The sequence below is a fragment of the Carassius gibelio genome, chromosome A20, assembly GCF_023724105.1.
Source record: "Carassius gibelio isolate Cgi1373 ecotype wild population from Czech Republic chromosome A20, carGib1.2-hapl.c, whole genome shotgun sequence".
Taxonomy (NCBI): domain Eukaryota; kingdom Metazoa; phylum Chordata; class Actinopteri; order Cypriniformes; family Cyprinidae; genus Carassius; species Carassius gibelio.
In genome coordinates, this window is record NC_068390.1 from 25395942 (window position 1) to 25419433 (window position 23492).

General features: G+C 35.3%; 1 protein-coding gene and 1 long non-coding RNA gene across 2 annotated transcripts; one reads left to right on the plus strand and one right to left on the minus strand.

Annotated features, from left to right (window-relative positions):
• Positions 1-1817: 1817 nt before the first annotated feature.
• LOC127938014 (uncharacterized) lies at positions 1818-17803 on the minus strand. Its single transcript, XR_008148617.1, has 3 exons — positions 17136-17803; positions 16606-16695; positions 1818-2305 (listed from the first exon to the last, which is right to left on the minus strand). It is a non-coding gene; the product is annotated as an uncharacterized LOC127938014 (long non-coding RNA).
• LOC127938013 (basic leucine zipper transcriptional factor ATF-like) lies at positions 2659-18722 on the plus strand. Its single transcript, XM_052534377.1, has 4 exons — positions 2659-2710; positions 8525-8998; positions 11254-11358; positions 17797-18722. Exons 2-4 carry the CDS (start codon positions 8933-8935, stop codon positions 17998-18000), a joined length of 375 nt encoding a protein of 124 aa, XP_052390337.1. The 5' UTR covers positions 2659-2710; positions 8525-8932; the 3' UTR covers positions 18001-18722.
• The last annotated feature ends 4770 nt before the right edge of the window (positions 18723-23492 follow it).

Consider the following 23492-nt stretch of genomic DNA (forward strand, 5'->3'; position numbering starts at 1 on the left):
AGTAAACTCTGTTTGTGGAAATTAAATGTTGTCACATAGAAATTAACTTGACAAAACCAGGTTATTTCCCCTGAGGTTTCCATTGACTTACAGCGATGGTTTCCATTGATCCTGTTGTTTTCTCCTTTCAGAATTTTGTCAATTTGATCAGTTTTCCACTATCAGACATAGTACAATGACCTCAAATGTATGTTTATAGAATATTTAGATTAGAACATTTAGTCTCTTTTTATTCTATTGGTCTGGATTCATGTGTTTGTATATGTCGATTCACTTGTGTTTTGATTCCTAATGAAAACAGCTGAAAGCCGGCTTGAGTGGGTTGCTTGTTGTTTGTTCATTTTCTGTCTTTAGTACTTTTTGTCACGTCAGAATTGGGCTGATCATCTTTCTTGAGGTCTGGCTTCAGACTTTCTCACTCTGAAAGCTGCTTTGATCAAATGTCTGACCTTCTGCTCAGCAGTTCCAGCCTTTTAAAAATGTGTCTTTTTGGCAGAACATGTTTTTCACGTGGGTGGTTGTCAGAATCTGCTCTTCACTCTGTTTCTCCAAGCGCTTGTTGGTATGGTTGCCATTGAGTCCTACCTCAAGAACTGTGAGATTTCAACAGGCAGATCTGAACACAAACAGCTCCAAATCACTCATGAGAGCGACCGCAGTGACCTAAAAACAGCACTTCCTAGCTGAGATCACAGATCCATCTCATATTGTTTTAAACCTCCAGAGTGTTTCAGTATTTGCATATTTATTTATGACCATATTTCAGCATGTTCCAATATTTAGTTTGTTGGCATTTTTTTCAGTATTTCAGTAGGTTAATCAGTTATTCAATAATTTATTCTGAATGATTCTGTATTATTATTATAATCTTTTTCATATTTCATAGCTTTTTTGTATTTATTTATGCAGGTCAGACTTTCAGTATTCCATATATATATTTCATTACATCATCTGGTTATTCAGTTTTTTATTAATTATTTAATTCAGTGTAAATACTTGAATATTTCATTTTTTATTTCCATTTTATTATCTTAATGTATTTGTAAATAGTATTTCAGTTTTGTTATACTTTGGTTTTCTTAATTAATAAATTTGTTTGTTTGTTTACCTGTTTGTCTGTTTTACCATGTCATACACAATATTTCAGTATTTTATTGTTTTGAATGTATCGTTTTTTGTATATTTATTGTTTTGTTAATCAGTTTTTAAATATTTCATATTTTTAGTATTTATATTTCGTATTTCAGTTTTGTATATTTCATAATATAAATGTAATATATCTTTTAAGCTTATTAATTGTATTTTTCAGTATTTAAGTTGGAAACATTAGAATATTTCGGTATTTGAAGCAGGCCCCAGCAGTAATATTTCATTTGTACACTCAGTGAGCTCCGGCTTGGTTTAAACCAGTTCATGACCATCTAAGGACCATCTTAAACCGGCTCAAACCAGCTACCATGCTTCAAAGCATAACCAGCATATGCTGTTTTTTTTCAACAGGGTTCATCTGTGTATCAACCTCCTTTCACAGGGTTTCAGTCACCTTAAAGTGACCCGCAATCTTGCAATCTCATTGAAAATTGGAGGAATGCTGCCAGTTAATAGTCATATAGTTAAGAAAATTTGCACCAAGTCCCAGATTAACACCAATAACTTGGAGGTATCTGTAAGTGTTCTCTATTTTTTATACTGTGTTTATTATACTGTGCTTCACAAAACAGTTAATTTATATGCTTAGAAATCTGCCTTTCTACTATTGTTGTGATAACTTCAAATAGGATTCAGCTGTTTTTTTTCCATCTGCAGAACATCTCCAACCTATGTGCCCATGCTGCTGGAAAAATCTTGGAAGTCACTGGGAATTGTGGGTAAGTGCGCAGTTTGATATATGACTGATCCTCTTAAGGTTTCTGAAAACTTCTGTTTACTCATGCATGAGTTTTAATAACAAATCAAAACCTGTGAGAAACAGAAGGCAAACTGTTCAGTCCGTCATGTTGGTCTGCCAAGTTGGTGCTGATTGCTAAATTAACAAAATATTGAAATATCCCTAATTCCAGAAAAAAAAGAAATTGACCTTGGTCAGTTTGTGCACGTTTGACAGGATTTGTAGAAAAAATTAATACAAGACGTAGTCAGCTAGACAATGAACATTATTAATATTATTAATTAATCATTATTATATGATGCAGTCACACATGCAGCAATAATTGTTAGTTCTGTTGTTGATTCAGGGTTAGCATCATCTGAGGTCCTCTGAGGGTCAGCATCATCTCTTCTCAGGTGTTCTGGATCCAGACTGGAGCTTGTGTAAATCCAAAACAGAAACAAAATAGAGACATCATTAGCATAGCTGCTGATCCAACAAAGTAAAAATAGTTTAACCCAAGCTAATGAATAAAAATGCACATTTGATCAGATACAACTGCAGTCACAATTTAAGAGATGCATTATTCGAATGCTTGGTGAAAGAGATGTGTTTTTATTCTAGATTTAAACAGAGAGAGTGTGTCTGAACCCCGAACATTATCAGGAAGGCTATTCCAGTTTTGGAGCCAAATGAGAGAAAGCTCTACCTCCTTTAGTGGACTTTGCTATCCTAGGAACTGCCAAAAGTCCAGCGTTTTGTGACCTTAGGGTGCGTGATGGGTTGTAACGTGGTAGAAGGCTAGTTAGGTACGCTGGAGCTAAACCATTTAGGGCCTTATAGGTAAGTAATGATAATTTGTAACTGATACAGAACTTAATAGGTAGCCAGTGCAGAGACTGTAAAATTGGGGTAAAATGATCATAAATGCATGAACTAGCTTTTCTGCATCAGAAACAGATAACATGTTTCGTAGCTTGGCAATGTTTCTAAGATAGAAGAATGCAGTTTTTGTAACATTGGAAATATGATTTTCAAAAGACAAATTGCTGTCTAATATAACACCCAGATTTCTGACTGTAGAGGAAGTAACAGTACATCCGTCTAGTTGCAGATTGTAATCTACAAGATTCTGTATCTTATCTGAATTTAATTGGAGAAAATTATTTGTCATCCAATCTTTTACATTTTTAACACACTCTGTTAGCTTAGATAATTGGGAAGTTTCATCTGGTCTCATTGAGATATATAGCTGAGTATCATCAGCATAACAGTGGAAGCTAATTCCCTATTTTCCGATAATATTACCAAGGGGCAACATGTATATTGAAAATAGAAGGGGACCTAGGACGGATCCTTGTGGCACTCCATATTTTACTGATGATAAATGAGATGACTCCCCATTTAAGTAAACAAAATGGTAGCGATCGGACAGGTAGGATCTAAACCATCATAGAGCCTGCTCTTGAATACCTGTATAGTTTTGTAATCGATCTATGAGTATGTCATGATCTATGGTGTCGAACGCAGCACTAAGATCAAGTAAAAACTAGCAATGAGATGCAGCCTTGATCTGACGCAAAAAAAATCTAAAATTTTAGACACAAATGGAAGATTTGAAATAGGCCTATAATTTGCCAGTACACTAGTTTTGGTTTCTTAATAAGAGGCTTGATAACCGCCAGCTTGAATTGTTTTGGGACGTGACCTAAAGATAACTACGAGTTAATGATATTGAGAAGCGGTTCTTCGGCTACAGCTAACAACTCTTTCAGTAATTTAGTGGGTAAAGGATCTAATAAACATGTTGTTGGTTTAGATACAGTGATAAGTTTATTTAGCTCTTCCTGTCCTATAGTTGTAAAGCACTGCAGTTTATCTTTGGGTGCAATGGATGAAACTGAAGTGTTAGACGCTGTAGAATCTACATTCACTATTGTATTTCTATTGTTATCTCTTTATCAGTGAAGAAATTCATAAAGTCATTACTATTTAACGTTGGTGGAATGTTTGAATCAGGTGGCGTCTGGTAATTTGTTAATTTAGCCACTGTGCTAAATAAAAACCTTGGATTTTTTGGTTATTTTCAATGAGTTTGTGTATATGCTCTGCCCTAGCAGTTTTTAGAGCCTGTCTATAGCTGGACGTACTGTTTTTCCATGCAATTCTAAAAACTTGTGGATGTTGTCTGTCTACTGATCCTTCAGAATTCAGTCCAAGGCCTTGAGAAGAAGCTCTGACTGACTCTTGATGTGTGTGTGTGTGTGTGTGTGTGTAGGTGGCGTATCCAGTAAGCACAACACAACAGCAAAATATCCATTCACATCTCTGTGGCTTCTCATCTTTACTCACACATGCTGCCAGCATTAGCGATGACTGAAGATTAGGCGTTAACGGTGAACAAACAAGCAACTTTCCCAAACATATCGCTGCACATTACTGGTCTAAAAACCTACAGAATGACACGCAACTCGTTTTCGATTCAAGATTGAAATCACTTTGATTCCGTTTTTTAACTTAAAGGCAGCAATTAAAGAAATTTTTTTCTCAAGCATGACAATTTATCATTTACTCATCCTCATATTACTCATTTCTTTATTTATGAAACACAAAAGGAGACATTTAAGAAGAATATACTGTTTTACACATGCAATTATGATCAATAGGAGACTTTTTAGCTGCATAAAAGATGCAAGTCATATAATATCATAAATGTATTTCTTGTGTTGTATTCAAAAACTGACATGCTGAAATAAATAAATAAATAAGAGGAAATTACACAATGTATTGTTACTAAAAGCAGGCATATTAAAAACAAAAAAACAAAAAAATGACAAAAGCACATAAAATATTACCAGTAAATAAATAATTACTAGAAAAACTGAAAACATGAATAAAAGCTAATTCAAAATATATGTAAAAACTATAGACGGTTTCATCTGGCGCACGCTTCTGGCCCTAATTTAACTTCCGGTCTGTGTTGTGTATATCGGTCTGGCAGCGGTGCCTTCTACAAACACAGTTAAAGTCAAGTGCTGAATCCCAATTCGCCTACTTATGCTACGACCTAAAAGTATGTACTTTTTTTGTTAGGAAAAAGTACATACTTTTGTGTGTGTAGCAAAAGAGTATGCACGTTCTGGGACATACTTCGATGACGTCATGCAACGTGAACGACAACGTGGTTGCCTAGTTACGCACACCACAATTGTTAACGTTTCATTCATTCTTTATGTCCAATAAAATTTTATTTACTATTCCCATCTTTTTTTCTCATCGTTTTTTTTCACAATACATTTTACAATGTGTTCTTCTACCAAGTTGAGGAGTGAAGAAGCAGGGCTGCGTCGTCGTAGAACCAAACGCAGGTCATTTGTGAGGCGGCTGGTTCTGACGTTCATGTGCAATGTGTGTAACGAAATAAAATATAATTTTAATTAGGGTTAAACATTTGAATTCTTACACTTAAAAGCTGAGGGCGCATCTCCTCTGCTGCACCCGGCTGCCATGTTTACATCACTGCAAAGCCATCGCGAAGCTCCTCCCTCCCGTACGCAATGGGTTTTGGGTAATATTAGCACTTAGAGTGTGCATTGATCTGCACTTCGAATTCTAACAGGAAATAGTAGGCCAATCCGGGTATCTTTGGAATACTCTTTTCAACAAACTACGATTTGGGACGTACTAATTCTAGTTTCGCATACTATTTAGGACGGATAGTATGCGAATTGGAACTCAGCAAAGGTGATGAGTAGACTGAAGTTGGGCTCAGGTGGTTAGGCTGTGGGATGTGTTTCCCATACCTTTATTTATTTTTGGAGACTCGCCACAATTTTAAAACTGATCTATTTTCAAAAAGGCTTCTTTGAATAAACATGAGTAACGTTACGTACTGCACGTTTAATAATAATAATTCCTTACATTTATTTGTTTAAATATCAAAACGAGGCACGGGTGTTTGTATATCACTATTTCTGAAGGAACACTTTTATGTTATATGCCTGATAACGCAGCGTTTGTGAGCGTAGCCCTGATTTGTTTACAGCTTAGAAACCTCTATTTCTCGCGCTTTATGCATCTCCTGTTCGGAAATAATTAATTTGCATTTTCATTAAGTCCACCTGGTTTACGCAGCTAACATATTTTGTTTGTTATCAAAAAAATATATCTACTCTGGGACTTGGCTGTTGTTATTTTGTGTTAGGGCCACAAAAGCGCGCATGCGCATTAATGTTTGTTTATATTGTTGCCTTGAAACCGTCTGCCCTGACACTTCACTAAAAAGTCACTTGGATAAAAAATGTGTGCCAGATGAATAAATATAAATATAAATGTGTTAAATATAAACTAGATTTTAACGTTTCTAGCTTGTGGAAACCCAGCAGCATGATGTTGCACATGGTCTGATAAATTTCTTACTGAATCCAATTACTCTTGAGTAGTTTTTATAATATATTGTGGGAGTTTCTTAGCTGTTTTCTCAGTGTTATTGCTTAGAAAGTTACTAGAACGCATGTCCCCTAGCGGTTTGTTCTGTATGAACAATATTAATGGTGATGCTTGCCTTAGCAAACACAGCTAATAAGGTTCTCTTGCATCCTCCATCATCAAATTCAAAGCACTTTCCAGCTCAGAATTCCCAGCAGTTACACAGTTTCTCTTGCTGAGGAAAGCGAGAAATACTGAGGCCAGTTTTGTATAAATTTATGTGTCATGTTGGGGAAGGCTCTGTACGTGTAGAGCTCTGCTTTCACTGCTTGGCACTGGGCGTCATTTGCATCACTGACAGGAACGGTACTGTTTTTGGCGCCACTGGATCGTCAGCGGACTTCTGGTGGGAGATCTGTCATTGACAGTGTTTATGAAAATCTGCTGCTTAAAAAAATTCTGCTGGTGTTGATCTTATGTTAATGTGGAGGGTAAAGTCAGGTGGAATTTTTTGAGCTTAAGTGCATCAGCGCACCTGCTGAAATACTCCACAGCAGAAGGGGAAGCACCTCTCTCTCTCTCTCTCTCTCTCTCTCTCTCTCTCATTCTCTCACTCACCCTCTCTTGCTCTCTCTGTGTTGTCAATTCCATTTCAAATTCAGTTTCATTCAATTTAAGTCAAATAAGTTAAATAAAAGTAATAATAGCAAAAGTGTTAATAAAAGATTTCAAAGTATTATAAAAAAAATCTAAGTAGAATTAAAAAAGTAGTGTAAAACAATGAAATAATAAAAGAAAAGGAAATAAAAACAAAAAATGTAAATGAAAAATATATATTTTAAATAAAATATTTTCATATTTTCTGAGGCTTTAGTGCTTACATTCCATAAAATAAAATAAAATAAAATAAAATAAAATAAAATATTTCTACACATTAGCTGAGAAGAGTTTTTTTCTTCTTTTGATTTGAAATGTTGGTGTGTGGTTCCTATGGAGTTCTGGGTTTTCACTATAGTATTATTAAACAGATAAAATAAAAATTATAAAATAAAACAAAACTTTTAAATAAAATAACCTTGAGTGGTCCTTGTTTTATTTTATTATTGAAAATGTCGCTTGTTTCTACAAAAGTATTATTAAACAAATAAAATAAAATAAAATTAGTTGAAAATTAATAAAAAATAATATTTGTCCAATACATTTTATATTAGATTTTTAAATATTAAAATATTAAACAAATAAAATGTATTTAAAATAATGAAATAACTAAATGTAAAAAAATTAAATAATGTAAATATTTGAAATTAAATATCTCCATACATTTTCTAAAGAAAACTCGAGCAGTGCTTCCCCTTAAAACCCGCCGCTGCAATGCTATGGCTGTGCGGTTGCTAATATGTTTGAAGTGTTTTTAGCATGTTGCTATGTTCTTGATAGTGTGATCTGAGTTGTTGCTATGAAAAGACATCTCGTCAACAAGCCACATGTTTATGAGAAATCATTTATGTCTGTAGCACAAACAGCACACGAGTTATGCAATCAAGTTTAACACTTCTGTTATGGGTTTGTTCAGATCATGAGCAATAATGACACTTCACTCAGTAAACAGCACTAATGAGTCTCTCTCTTTATCACAATGTCACACTCAAACACACACAGGCGCCCAGGATGCTGTCTGCCAAGACTGCTACACAGTAAACTTGGCAGTGTTAATTCAACTCATATAGAGCTCAATTTAATTCAGATAGAGTTCAATTTAATTCAGATAGAGTTCAATTTAACTTCAAGGGCTAAATAGATATTATAGTGGGCCAAAAAATATTTGGACTATAAACATAAATTTTGCTGAATGACTTTATTTGTAGTATTGTTTAGTATTTGAATGTATAGTTGTTTTTTATTAAATATATATCACTCATTAAAATTCTAAATGTTTATAAAATAACTAGAAATAATATATATATATATATATATATATATATATATATATATATATATATATATATATATATATATATCACCAACATAAAGACAAACAATATGTTTAATCTTCATTTTCAGCAGTATATCTATTGTATTATCATCCAACCAACTTTGTGAACTGTCTTTGTTTGAAAAGTATGCTTTGTGTAAAGTTAATGAAACTATTTCATATTTTCTTATCAAATGCAATGAAATTCTGATATTTTCAAGTGTTGCTTAAGTTTATGAACACTTTTCTGTCCACAGTGCATGTGGAGAAGATGTGATCTTCCATCTGTCTGTCTGTCCTGTTTGTGAAGGTTCATCAGCTCTGCTGTGAATAAGATGCTTTATGCAAAGTTTCCAGGAAGCATGTGACTTCCAGTCTAGTGCAGTAGAGGTTTCTAACTACAACCACATCACACTTCGCTAATTAGGCAGGGCGAGAGAGAGAGAGAGAGAGAGAGAGAGGGAGGGAGTGAAACAGAGCAAAAAAGAAAGAGTGCGAGTGTTGCAGTCTTTCTTACTCATTCTTCAGTGGACCGTGATCAGTTCACATCTCTCTTCTGAACACATGCAGTCTCATATAGCCTGAGACAGACAGAGACAGATAAACAGGCTGAGAGAAAGACAGACGCTGAAGGAGGTCAAAGGTTTCACGGGGACTGAAGTGGCATGGCTCAGGGCTCTGACAATAGCGACACCAGCTACACCAAATCCCCCTCACCGGGCAATAAACAGGTAAGAGAGACTCAACCAGCACCATGCAAACACACACACAATATATATATATATATATATATATATATATATATATATATATATATATATATATATATATATATATATATATATATATATATATATATATATATATATATATATATATAAAATCAGAATATAATATTTAGATAATTATATAAATAAGTGATAAAAACATAATTTTAATACAAAATAAATTATCTGATCAAATGCTTTATTTTGCTTCTTCATACCTGCTTCTTTGTTTACATTAAACTGAATTTAATTCAATGAAATCGATGTTGAAACACATGGTGCAACATGCATCCAACCAGATTGAATATAACATACAAAATGAATATTAAGTTAACTATGACATTATGAATGGCATCTCGACACCTAAATCCCACTTATTTTACTGTAGATTTCACATGCATTTCCAACACTGTCTGTGAATGAGTATGTGTGCATGTGACTGTAGATTTGCACATGTGTGTATGAATGATTATGATTCTGCTGAGAGGAAGTCATGAGGCTAGAGGTGATTTTAACCTTCATTCTGAACCGTTCACATGCTATTTCAGTATTTCTGAAGGTAGCAGCTTTAGTGTTGAGTAACTGACTCTAACTATAGAGCTGCACACAGCATCGTGCTGTGAGAGAGTCTGACAAACGTTAGTGATTGTGAAACTGCCGTTAAGATGGCACGAGGCTTTACGAGCTGAAGGTGATCTGAATTCAACGGCTACTACATCCTCTCCAACCTCACCGGACGAGAGAGATGTTTATCACTGAGAGAACATGATTCAGACATAGCAACTGTGCAAATCCCCCTTTAGTTTCTTTACATGCATCATGCATCCACAAGCAATGGCTTCTGAACACTTAAGTCACACATGAATGTCGATGCATTAGGAAAATATAGAACCAAGCACCATTTATTTTGAAGAAAGATACTTTTCATGCAGTTTGATATATAGATTCCAAATGAAGTACTTTGACACTTGTTATCTGTGATGTTTATAGCACATGTGTGAAGTTCAGGAGAATCGAATTCATACATCTGCCAAAGATAACCAAAATACCAGTTGGAAAATACTAGTGAAGTGTATAATGGCTCTAAACTGCAGCCAGATGAATCTGGTTTTATCATGAAGCAGCTCAGCTCTATACGTCTGTGTCTGACAGCAGATGTTCCCCTGAATTCACCTCAAACTGAGCTAGTTATAAACATGAACACACCTCTGGAGGGTCTCTTTTTGTGGGGATTTTGTCATTTGGAAAAAGTCAGAGACAATGAGTCTTGTGGGTTCAGTAAAGGACGTCACAGCTCAGGGGCTGCTGTGGGAAAAGATTGCTCTCTGTCTTTGAAAATGTCACACCTGTCTGCCACAACATGTGAAAAACATGCAGTCATGGAGTCTTGTCCTTCAATCTGTAGTTCCTGTGGCTCAGTGGTAGAGCATTGCATTAGAAGTGCAAAAGGTTGTGGGTTTGATTCCCAGGGAACAGGTTAGGTTAAAAAAAATATATATAATTTATAGCCTGAATGCACTCTAAGTCACTTTGGATAAAAGCATCTGCTAAATATATAAAACTACTAGAATAATGAAAAAACATCTCTGCTACAGAATTGTTTAAAGGAGAAAATTCTTATCCTTAACTAAAAATAACAAACACAGATCGATAAAAAAAAAAAAAAAAAAAAATATATATATATATATATATATATATATATATATATATATATACATATATATATATATATATATATATATATATATATATGTGTGTGTGTGTGTGTGTGTGTGTGTGTGTGTGTGTGTGTGTGTGTGTGTGTGGATGTCATTTCAGATAAAAAAAAGTTTATCTTTAAAATTTTATCTTTAAAATCTTTCATTTAAATATAAGAAAAAGCTGATGTCACCAAGATCATGCAGACATTAAATATAATGTTAAGCAGTAGTCATTGCTAAAATCTTGTCAGTAATTTAATGTCAGTAGACATTAATATAAGAAAAGTTGCAGTAAAAAAATAATTAATAATAATACGGTTGGAAATTAAAAGAACATTACCCTTGGGACAAGTGGATATGCTCTGGAGAATGAATTTGAGCTTCAACCTCTACATCCTGGTCAGAAAACCTCCTCAAAGTATTCCAGTCTGACAAAAAGACTTGCTCTGAGAGAACATTTAGTAAAATGTGTTGCAAATGCATGTCAAGGTTTTGAGCTGATGTACTCTTCATCTTCAGGGTTCAACGGATGACGTAAGGAAGGTGATGAGGAGAGAGAAGAACCGCATCGCGGCGCAGAAGAGCCGAATGAGACAAACGCAGAAAGCCGACAGTCTGCACCTGGTGAGAACTTCTTCCAGAAACATCATCCATAACACACCTGACACAAAGTGAAGTTCTAATTAACCTGCAACAAAACAAACACTTCATGAACTTGCATTGCTTAGTGCTGCAAACTGTGACTTAGGAACAATCAGAAGGTACAGACAGACCCTAATTTGTAATATTGATGTATTGATGCATCCAGCTGTGTTACAGGCGTGATGCTGATTGACTCTTGACTGTATTTACATGAGGCTTTACTGACCATGTGGGGATGCGTCATGGCTTCTGTCGTGCTTCACACTTGTTGTGGCTCTGGTCTTGTTTGCTTCAGATTCTGGCATTAATTACATCGCGTGGGTGAAACGCTCAGCTGAAACGATTGGCCATGCACCTAGTAAATTCTCTGTAATTTATCAAGAAAACAACAACAGTCCTCAAATCTGCATGACTGTTCTTACAGAAATGAGATGCCTGCATTATTAAATTCGATTCCTGCGCTCTGAACTCGAGCACACGCCTGTCTAACAGTCGTCAAACCGTTTGGATAGCATTTGGCTCTTAGTCAAAGCCAAAACCCTCTATCACTTTCATTCAGTATTTGTGTTATATGGGTGTTTCCCTCTGGTATTACTCATGTCCTTTCACCTTGCACATGCTGTTTCAGGGACTCTTAACAGAACAGATCTAGTGCTCAACTTTACATCAGCTAGAAGAATAGATCCTACATTATTAAAAACAAAGGTTCAAAAAGGGGGTTTGCACAGCGATGCCATATAAAATAACCATTTTTGATTCCCCAAAGAACTATTTGTTTCTTAGTGTGAAGAATATTTTTATAATCTGAAGAACTTTTTGGACTTTAAAGAACCTTTTGTGTATTTGGTTCCATGGATGTTAAAGTTTCTTAATGGAACCATCAATGCCAATTAAGAACCTTTATTTTTGAGAGTGTAAGATTTATTTAAAGGGATAGTTCAACCAAAAAAAATAAGTTCTATGTCTTTCCAATCCTGCGTGACTGTCTGTAACACAAAAACAAGATATATTCTTTCATGTATCCACAAATTCAAAATTTGCATGTCACGTTCAGTGATGAGGCCTGTGAGACATCAAACACGGTTTGAAAATGACTAGATGAAAACATGAGAATTGAAAGCTGTGGCTGAGAGGAGATAATCTTTGAATGAGGGCTTCAGTTGATGGCTTCAGAAGACTTATAGATAGTCAGGTTAGACACCATATTGAATTTAACATGGATGAAATGTGGCTGTGAAAGATAGACTTAGACTTTACAATGGCATGCACTGTATAAAGATTCAAGAACATGTCATTTTCATAATTCAGAAGTTCATAAACTTTCAAGGAGTTTTTGTCAACTGAAAAAAAATTTCATCAGCTGAACAGACGGAGTATCGTTAAACAACAGTACAATTCATAAAACACACAGTACTCCTATCCCCCAAAGCCTTGTTTTCATTCCTGTCAAAAATTAAATATGGCATTCCCTGACTAAGGTCTATAGGTTTCGAACATGATGGCCATTGCATGTGATTCTTCAAAATTTCTCCTTTTTGTGTTGCACTGATAAATCAAACTGTTAAATGTTTTGAGTGAACTACACCTTTAAATACAATGTCTACACAAACAAAAGAAACGCATTCAAAATTGGCACGTTAACAAACAGTGTTTTGTTTAAACACTTTTGGCCCAGTCGGCCTTCCGTACATATAGTACACATACAGCCCTATTTTAATACAATATACGCACAGCTCGCACATGAGCTTAGAATTTTTTTGTTCTAATTAATTTGCCCACAAGGTGGCAACATACTGGCCCGAGCCTTTGTTTACAGTTGGAAAATAAAATGTAGAAGAGCAACAACAAACTGCTGAAGGTGACAATAACAGTAGATGTCCGTGTTGACAAGTGCTTATTTGAGGAGATTAAAAGATACCTGCAACTCTAGTTTAAACAAGTGCAGGAATTTTTATCGCTCATAACCTATGGAGAGAAAAAGCGCAGATGCTGAACAAAGGTGAATCTTTCTAGTGCACATGTGTTGAGGGCTCCTTTCATGAAATTGCATGAATATCTCAAGATATTACATGGAGTAGATTTTGAAAGGCTGCACGTTTGACTGTGCGCATGAGCTAAAAGTGGAATTATACTTTAATTAAATCCTTTAATCCATAATTAGTAATAATCAAAGCAAAGATGCAGTAGATCGCTTCCATCAACACCCTAAAAGCTTGCACAGTCCTTTGCCACATCCTGGATCAACATTTGACTTGGTAGCATTAGGCAGTTTTCATTTATATGCTGTTTATTGCGATGATAGCATTGTTTTTCACATGCATCTGCTTGCTTATTAGATTGCTTGTTTTGCGTCTTCCTTGCTTTTATTTTTGATTAGCGCATTCTAGATTTATTCAGAAGATGCGTAATAGCGCCCCCTGCCATTTCATAGTGTGAGCGTGGAAAATTCTGTTTGGTAGGGAAAGAGTTAAGTCGTGAAAACGAGAAAACAACATTTGTTATTTTGAGATCATGAGAAAAAATGTAATCATGATAATGAGAAAACAACTTTATATCAAGATCACAATAAAATTAATACGTGAAAACAAGAAAAAAGATCATGAGAAAAATTAAAGGGGTAATATGATGCGGTTTAAATTTTTCCTTTCTTTTTGAAGTGTTACAAGCTCTTGGAGCTTGAAGAAGATCTCTAAAGTTGCGACAACTAAAGTCTCAAATTCAAAGAGATATTCTTTATCAAAGTAAAGACTCTGCCATGCCCCCACATGTCTACATCACTATGTGGACATATTTGTGTAATGTTGCCCAAATGTTCATGCAAAGAAAGAAGGCATGGTTAAAGTAAACGCAGTTAATGTTAACATAGCCGTGTCAGGGAGATGATGTGTGTATCTAGGCAAAGGCAATGCACTTTATTTGGCCTTCCAAAAGAAGATGCATTTAGGAATCTTTAGGATTACTTACAACAGAACAGCAACGCATTTTATGGACGAATGTTTTGTGAAACTAGGAGAGGAGGTCATTCTGACTTGCTACGATAATCTAGCGCTTCTGAATCAGCTACTGGAAGAATTTTTTGTTATTAGTTTAAGTATTTGCTATTGAATGTTCCTATTTTTGCACGTCGTGTGTGTATGCGAGAGAGAGAGAGAGAGAGAGAGAGAGAGAGAGAGAGAGAGAAAGAGAGAAACAGTCACACAGTGGAGTCAGCTGTCTTAACCGTGGCTTGTGTACTGTAAACACATACGAGCTTCATCACTGTTTCTGTCACGTAACTCTGTTCCCCTTTGAACTTGAACTGGTGGTAAATCTAAGGACATTATTAACTGTCTTTAAATTTATTTTGAAAGAAGAAGCTCGCGAAAATAATGATATTTTAAAAAGCATCATATTACCCCTTTAAGTAATGAAAATGAGAAAACAACTTTTGTTATGTCAAGATCACGAGAATAGTAAGTTGCAAAAACAGGAAAAATTAAGTCCTGAAAATTAGGAAAAAAAATGTTTTATGTCGAGATCATGAGAAAATTAAGTTGCGAAAACAAAAAATTAAGTAACGAAAATGAGAAAACAACTTTTGTTATGACAAGATCACAAGAAAATTAAATCACGAAAATTAGAAAACAACTTTTGTTATGACAAGATCACAACAAAATCAATTCAAGAAATTCAGAAAACGACTTTTGTTATGTCGAGATCACAAGAAAATTAAGTTGTGATCATGAGAAAAAAAATAAGGAAAAATAATCATAATCCATGTCCTCTTAGCACTCCCGTAAATATGTACCAATTAGGGGTAAATAAGGTACCTTTTAGCTTTTGTACCTAAGTGTACTGCCCCGCTGACAGCTTTGTAGGCTACCTTTTTTCTAAGAGTGTATACTAGTGATTAAAGTGAATCTACTGAATGGATTCTGCTTGAGAATGAGATCTGGTCTGATTCACAGAAAACACTCAGATGTCAAAGGAAACTGATAAGTCGTTTTATTTCAGGAAGAGAGAGGTTTGATAAGCTTGACCTGGTGTCAGACTCAGTACTGACAGCCCCCGCTACAGTTCTCAGCATCAGTGATCTGATAGCACACACACACACACACACACACACACACTGACCTCATGCGAGTTCCCCTGAACTCAACCGGTTAAACGCAGAGTGGGAGATGATGTCCCGACAGGCACATACCACTTACCAGGAACCGCATATCATTTCGATTCTGAGGTTGCACAATTTTTGAGAAATCCACATATAGGTCACTCATCAGCACATATATAATATAGAGAGTGTTTACACTGATAATGCTTAATATCCTTTAATATCCAGATGTGTAGATCTCAAGTAAAGGTCATAGCTAAGGTAATGGGTGCATCAGGTATTATTATAGTATTTATTAATATTTTGAATTAGCCTTTATTTTTAGACTTTCAGTTTTTATTTTAATTGTATTCTATTTATTGATTTTTATTTGAATTATTATTTTGTATTAATAATTTAATTTATGTAATTAATATTTATATTAGGTTTATGTATTTATTTAAATGCCTAGGACAAAAACAATATGTAATCTAATATACATTTTTTTTTTATTTCATCTTTATTCCAATTAACAAAAAATAATCTTAATCTGTTTATTTTTACAGTTTTACACTTTACAGGTTCTTTTTTTTTCAAAATGAGCTTCATTAATAAGTTACACACTTTATTTATTTAATAAATATTTGTAAAAGTTAATTTAAAAATAAATAAATATTTTTGGAGTACAGGACTTAAAAAAACATATTTACTAAGCAATTTCTAAGTGTAAATAGTGCTCAAGTAAATGCACTCAGCGTTATTATCCATATTACAGATTATTTGAATCTAATTTAAAACGAATTATAATAATCCAATGATATGATATACTAGCACATTCATAATCTGCTCCTGACAAACAAAAACACAAGTCCAAAGTTGAAAATTATATAGAGGAAACTCATGTACTCATTCTGGGTAAGGTAGACTAAGGTAGTATGTGGTTTCGCTCTTCGCCGCTATACTTGATAAACAGGAAGCTGAAATTTCCCTCTGTATTACACGTTTCCTGTAGTGTCTACTCATGCCATGTTTTTTGGTTGAGGCCTGCCTGAGAAACGTGGGCCGTCGGGGGGAGTGTTCAGCTGTCATTTCTGGTAAGGTGTCGCTACGGGCCGTGGGCAGATAAAATTGAATGACGCTTGTCAGAGGGGTTTTACCCTAGTGTGACTGGAAGGCAGCGGAGCGGCTAGTCGAACTACAGGTTGATGACATCGCTGAGCGGGAACCATCATGACCCCATAGAGTACCTAAAAATAATGGCCAGTAAGCATATGCATTATATAAGCATATCTATTTCTAACCTGTTATTAATTGACATGTGGCTTCTTAAAATTTTACCTGTGGACATTTATGCTGATATTGTGGTTTGTGAAGTATTATTTCATGTTAAGTACAATACAAATAAAAATTAGCAGTTTATAAATATTTTACATGAACCTTAGGTTAACATTTGAGAGGTTTAGAAACAGACAACCAATCAGTAGCAAGCCACCTCATTAATTATTCATAAGCTTTGACCGTAACCATACAGTGACAGGCCTTATTATGTTTCAGCTTCTGAAATAATTTTTTTTAACACTGTGCTTTTTCAACAACAAAATGTATTGACCTCATAAATATGTAAATAAAAACAGTAACATATTTACAAAAGTACAGGCAACCAATCATGAACCAAAACAGCGCTTACCTCATGAATAATTCATATGCTCTGCACTTGTCACAAAAAGATTTCACATGCTTTGTTTTGCTTCAACGTCTGTCTGAAATAAAGAATTAAATCCTATGGCAAACATTTTCACAATTGGATAAGCAGTTAGTATTAAAATAGGTTGCGTGCCTTTTTGACCATTTGTCGTTATTGACTTGACAAATATGTAAAGAATTCAACGGATTTACAAATGTACAGATCATCAACCAATCATAAACCAAACAGTTCTCAACTCATTAATTATTCATATGCTCTGTACAGTCACAAAATATTTCACAGTCTGAACGTGAAATGAAAATATCAAATATTTCCAAAATTGGATAAGTAGTTATAAAACTATGCTGCTTGGCTGTTCCACCAATCACTGACCTCATAAATATGTGAACGGTAACAAATACTCAATACACAAGATTAAATACTACCCCAGGATTATGCAAAGCCCACAAGTGCGGTCGACATTGATGCAAGCCATGATTATTGTGTACTTTGTAACTATAAGGACATCTAGAGGACAAAACTCAAAATTCATGTCCTGCAGAATGTATAATATACTTGCATGTTTTTCAGAAAAAGTACAGTATCACATTAAATCTGACTTCAGGAGCTTATTAAATGTATTTGATTTTCTGTTGTTCTGCAGGAAAGTGAAAGTTTGGAGAAGGAAAACGCAGCGCTCAGAAAAGAGGTGAAAAGACTCACGGAGGAGGCCAAATATCTGTCCACGGTCCTGAGCAACCATGAGCCGCTGTGCACGGGCTTGAGCGGCGCGTCCACGGAGATTCTGTACGGCGCGCACCACGGCGCGTTCCACCAGCATATTAGCATGCCGCACTACCCGCTCTGACCGGCAGAGGCCGCTGGAATCCGCCTGTGGGCGACAGTCAATGAACTTTGGTTTGAGTCATTAACCACAAAACAGATTCATCAGCGGGCATCGAAGAGATCTTAAAATCATCTACTGAAAATCAGAAAAATAAAAACAAAAGCCTCCAGATGTAACGATTTCTGTGACAATGATATCTTAATATCATTTTAATTTTTTTTTTTTTGTCTGAAGTAAAATAATCCCAGCTCCTCGAACAAAACCTCATGTCTGTAAAATGCAAGCATCTGTAGAGTTAAACGTTGGCTACTTGCAAAGGTGCATGGCAATGACACAATGAATGTTTTCAATTTAGATTTCATTAGAAGCCACTCTACTGATTCATATGATCATTTACTTTATTCTATTTCTGTGAAATGTTTATGAGACGACATATGGGACTTGATTCTAAGAAAAAGTGATGATTGTTTATCCTGTTCACAGATATTATGTGTGAATGTTTTTCTATTATGACTCATTTAAGATGTTGAATTGAGCAAACATTCTGAATGTACTTTATACACAATTCTAGCCGGTTATTTTTATTCTAAACCCTTTGGGATATTCTAAAGTTGGACAAACTGCTAAGTTATCCTATATCTCAAAAATGGAGGAAGGGACATTTGTATGTGTGATCTTCTGCGATCACCTGTGATAAAATAAATAAAAACGTAAAATATACAGACACGTTTAATGAATTTGAACCTATTGTCCTCTCTGTTTCATTTATCATGAAAAAATGTTGTACAATTATAATGCATGAACTATTTCATTTTCATAAAGCACAAGATGTTTGGTCCTCCTAATAAATGTATCTGTTTAATATTATACAGGTACTAAAATTGCTAAAAAATCACTTCAGTCTCATTGTTATCATAAATCATTATTATGATTAGAAATTAGGCTATTATCCATTATCTATATTACCGTATTTTTCGGACTATAAATCGCACCTGAGTATAAGTCACGTCAGTCCAAAAATACGTCATGATGAGGAAAAAAACATATAAGTCGCACTGGACTATAAGGTTACGTTCACACTACAGGGCTTAATGCTCAATTCCGATTTTTTTAATTCAATTTTTTTGCAAGGACGTTAACATTTCCAATTTAATGCAACCTTTTGTGATCTCCTGTGTGAACGTGGAATGACCCAGAAGTGACCCGCGTGCGCAGAAGAGTACTCAACGGTGAACGACGTCACTCGTTGTTTGCGGAAGTAGCTAACGTTAAACATGGATGTCAACAACAGTGTAGTCAACAGCGGAGCTCTTTTTGCAATATTAAAGTTATTTTCCCAACGGAGCCAGCACAATTACAATCTTCTCGTTTTAAGAAGAAAATTAAAAAGAAGGAGGATAGCAAGGTTTTTGGCCATGGCGTTTTGGGGAGCAGTGTTAGCAACGTTGGTGCAGAGAAACGTGTGGGTGTGGAGTCGCAGCCAGGAGTGGTGGGATACTGATGTGAGTGGCTCTTCTCGTTCCCGCCTACTTCAATGAAGGATTATAACATTTGTAGCGTATCAATGACGTATGGGTCAGATATATGTGGACTGGCTGTTCAGACGGAGGTCGCATTTCAAAAGATCGGATGTGTTTCGGATTCAGGACCACATACCCAAGTGGCCTGGGTCACATTTGAAAAGATCGGATCTGTGTCATTCAGATTGTCATGAAAAGATCAGATACAGGTTGCATAGGGGCAAAAAAAATCGGAATTGGGTCATTTCAGCCTGCAGTGTGAACGTAGCCTAAGTCGCATTTATTTAGAACCAAGAACCAAGAGAAAACATTACCATCTACAGCCACGAGAGGGCGCTCTATACTGCTCAGTGCTCCTGTAGTATACACTGAGAACATAGAGCGCCCTCTGACGGCTGTAGATGGTAATGTTTTCTCTTGGTTCATGTCAAATTAATTTTGATAAATAAGTCACACCTGACTATAAGTCGCAGGACCAGCCAAACTATAAAAAAAAAGTGCGACTTATAGTCTAGAAAATACGGCAAACTAAACCTGTATTTTCTTGTCCTCTTCCCCTTCCCTTTTCCAGATTTTATTAATAAACTGAAAGTAAATTAAGACTAAATTAAGACTAAAACTAATGTTAGAGGGTCTAATGTGTCCCACTTTTATGCAGATGATGCACAACTCTATCTTCCACTGAATGCTGGTGATTGTGATGACTTACTATGAGATTAGGTTATGGATGGCAAATAACTTTTTACAGTTGAATGAGGCTATAACAAAATGCTTAATATTTGGCCCTATTATACCGTCTTCACATGTGTTAACCGGTCTAGGTCTTAAGTCACAAATCTGCATAAGCAGGTAAGAAACTTGGGAGTGGTCTTTGGTAACGATGGGATATTTTCAGTTAAGAAATATTGCAAAAATACAAACAATTCTGTCGTTTGATCATTTAAAGCGTGTTATAAATCTTTTATTATGTCAAGTTTGGATTACTGTAATTCGCTGTATTTGGGGACTCCCACTGTTCTGTTGAATCGTCTTCAGGTATTACAAAACGCAGCTAACAGATTGCTGACTGGGACCAAGGAACAGGTCAGTGTTTAACCCAGTGCTAGCTTCATTGCATTGGCTGCCAGTTAATTTTAGAGTTCAATTTAAGGTTTTACTTTGTTTTTAAATCCTTGCATGATCTAGCACCTAAATATATTTCAGACATGATCCAGTTTTATTCTCCGACACCGACATTGAGGTAATCTCAAAAATGTTTTTAAAGGTCCCAAAATCCCGCTTAAAGTCAAAAGGAGATGTCTTTTTAACTGCAGCACATTTGCCTCTGGAATGACCTGCCACTGGAAATTAGATGTTGTACATCATTAGGTCATTTTAAAACACTTTTAAGAAGGCACTTACTGATAGCTGGTGTATATCTGATGCTCTTGTTTGTTTAAGTCATGCTATTTGATATTCTTGCTGTTTTAGTTTTGGTTAAATGTTGTTTTATTGGAAAAGACTTTGGCCAACATGAGTTGCTTTTAAATGTGCCATAAAAATAATAAACAATACAATACTCCACATCCCTGAGGAGCACCAGTGCTGATGGATGTGAATTTACCAATTCTCACTAGCTGTTTTATATCTGTCAGAAAGCTGGAGATCCAAACAGAGCTAGGAACAGAAAGCTGGTTGTGTTGGGATGGCCTTGCATAAGTCCCTGATTTGTCCAGATGTTGTTGGATGTAGTTCAGTCCCATCATCCACGGACCTGTTTGCTCAGTAAAGCTGTTTGCTTTCAAACTACTTCATGACCATATGCAGATGTTAAAGCAACAGGTAGTCATTGAGTCCTGTGATTGGGTTTCTTTGGGATGGGGATGATGGTGGAGGGACCTTGCACAGCTCCAGTGATCTGCTGAAGACCTGTAAAGTATGTGCAGTCCTGCAATGATACGAAGGCAACCAGTAGACCACAAGCATGGAAGTGACCAATACATTGAGGAATAGGCATAAAATACTATGAAAAATATACCTTTATAATACTACTGCTGCTTTTGGAACACGAATGTTCTTGAATATTGATTCTTTAAGAAAACACTGTAAAACAAACAGGAATGAACACATATTAAATGAACGTAAACAGTTGCTTTAATCATTACAACATATTATAGAATGGAGAACTTAGGGTGACAACACATTTCTGTAGTTCCCTCAGGTATGAGGTTTGTATTCTCAAGAGAACACAGTGTAGCAACCTGGAAATAGTCGGGTTTGGTTACAGCAACACTGACGGAGAGAGAGAGAGAGAGAGAGAGATTATTAGAAAGCCTTCAGTGACATGGATTGTTTACCAAACCTACAAGATGGAGTATCTGACTTTAATGGAAGGAATAATTGTGAATTAATTATTTGTTTTAACTTAAGAGCTATTTTTCGCTTATATTAACAGGAAATATTAGTCTTTTACCACAATAAAAGCTGTCACCTAACAAATCAAGTTTCCACCTGAATCAGGTAAGACACAATTTTGTTTCTTCAGTTCTTTAATCGTCAAATATAACATTGAGTGAGTTCAACCAAAAATAAAGGGTCATGTAGACTACTTATGTGATACTTCTGTTATTAACTGTCTGTTTTGAAGTTTGACAGCTGTAGTTCTGTTGCATGGCAAAATTTGTAGAACGATTCTTCAAACAATTATATTGTCCTGTTCCATGAGAAAAATAAAAATAACAGCACGTGGGTAAAAATAAATAATGATTTTATGGACTATCCCTTTAAATCAATTCTGTTTATATATTTGTGTAGGTCTAGTGAAAGTCTAGTTAGCTGAATTTAATAATAATAATTGTATATTAATATCTTAAAGGGACACTGAGTAGGAATTACTCCCATCTAGTGGTGAAATTGTATTTTGCATTCAAACTAACTTTGCTCTCCAGCGCCTCGCTTTTTCAAATGCGCGTTGCATCTACGGTAGGCGATATGTACCAAAAAGCTTTGACAGGATGTCTTCTAATAGCACTTCATCGAGTTTTCCTTCAGGTGAACAGGTGTGTTATTTCAAACAAACTGCAACATGACAACTAACAAACGAATGTTACAGTATGAATTACTGACTGTGGAAAACATGAAATATTGTAATTAGTAGTTATGTCTAATTTATTCGTTATATTTTCTGAATTATATGCATTGTTAGATATAAAAAAAATATTATAATATAGACTGTAACACTGACTTACCTGTCGAGAAGAAAACTGGCCACTTCAGCGTCTCTTTTGAAATCTTTATCCAGCATTAGCTCTTTCCACCTAGAAAAAGCTTCCCCGACATTAACTCTTGTTTTCTGTAATCTACGGTCACGTTTCCTTTTACGTTCTATTTTTGACTGTTTTGGTGATGATGTTTTCTTCTCCTGTGGCGCGGCATATGTATGGTCCATAATAAGAATGCAATCCAGACTTTTAAACTTGCCGGTGCAGTTTCAAGCGCCTCTCACTGCTCTGCACCTGCGTTTCTGGCTCTGACCGAAAACGCGCTGTGGAAACGCGTTGGCTTAGTACTTTTTGTCCCTCTCTGCTATTATAGTTTTGCAAGATGGCGGAACTACATGGAAGCCTCCGTGGACCTACCCGTCCCATGTATATAAAGATAATAAATTCTTCATTTACAAGGATTAGTTTAAACATTGGCATAGGTATTTGTACACCATTGAGGGCATATTTATGAATAAAAATATTGATTTTAGATAATAAAATACCTAAAAAATTACTTATTGTCCCTTTAATGTGATAAAAGTAATATTATTTGTAGTATACGTTTTATTTTATATATATATATATATATATATATATATATATATATATATATATATATATATATATACAGGGGCGGATCTAGAAAAATATTGATGGGGTGGCGAGAAGGGGGCAGCAGTTTTTGAGGGGTGGCAACATATGGCAGACGTATATACACTGAATTTAGTCACTGTTATCACAGTTTGATTAT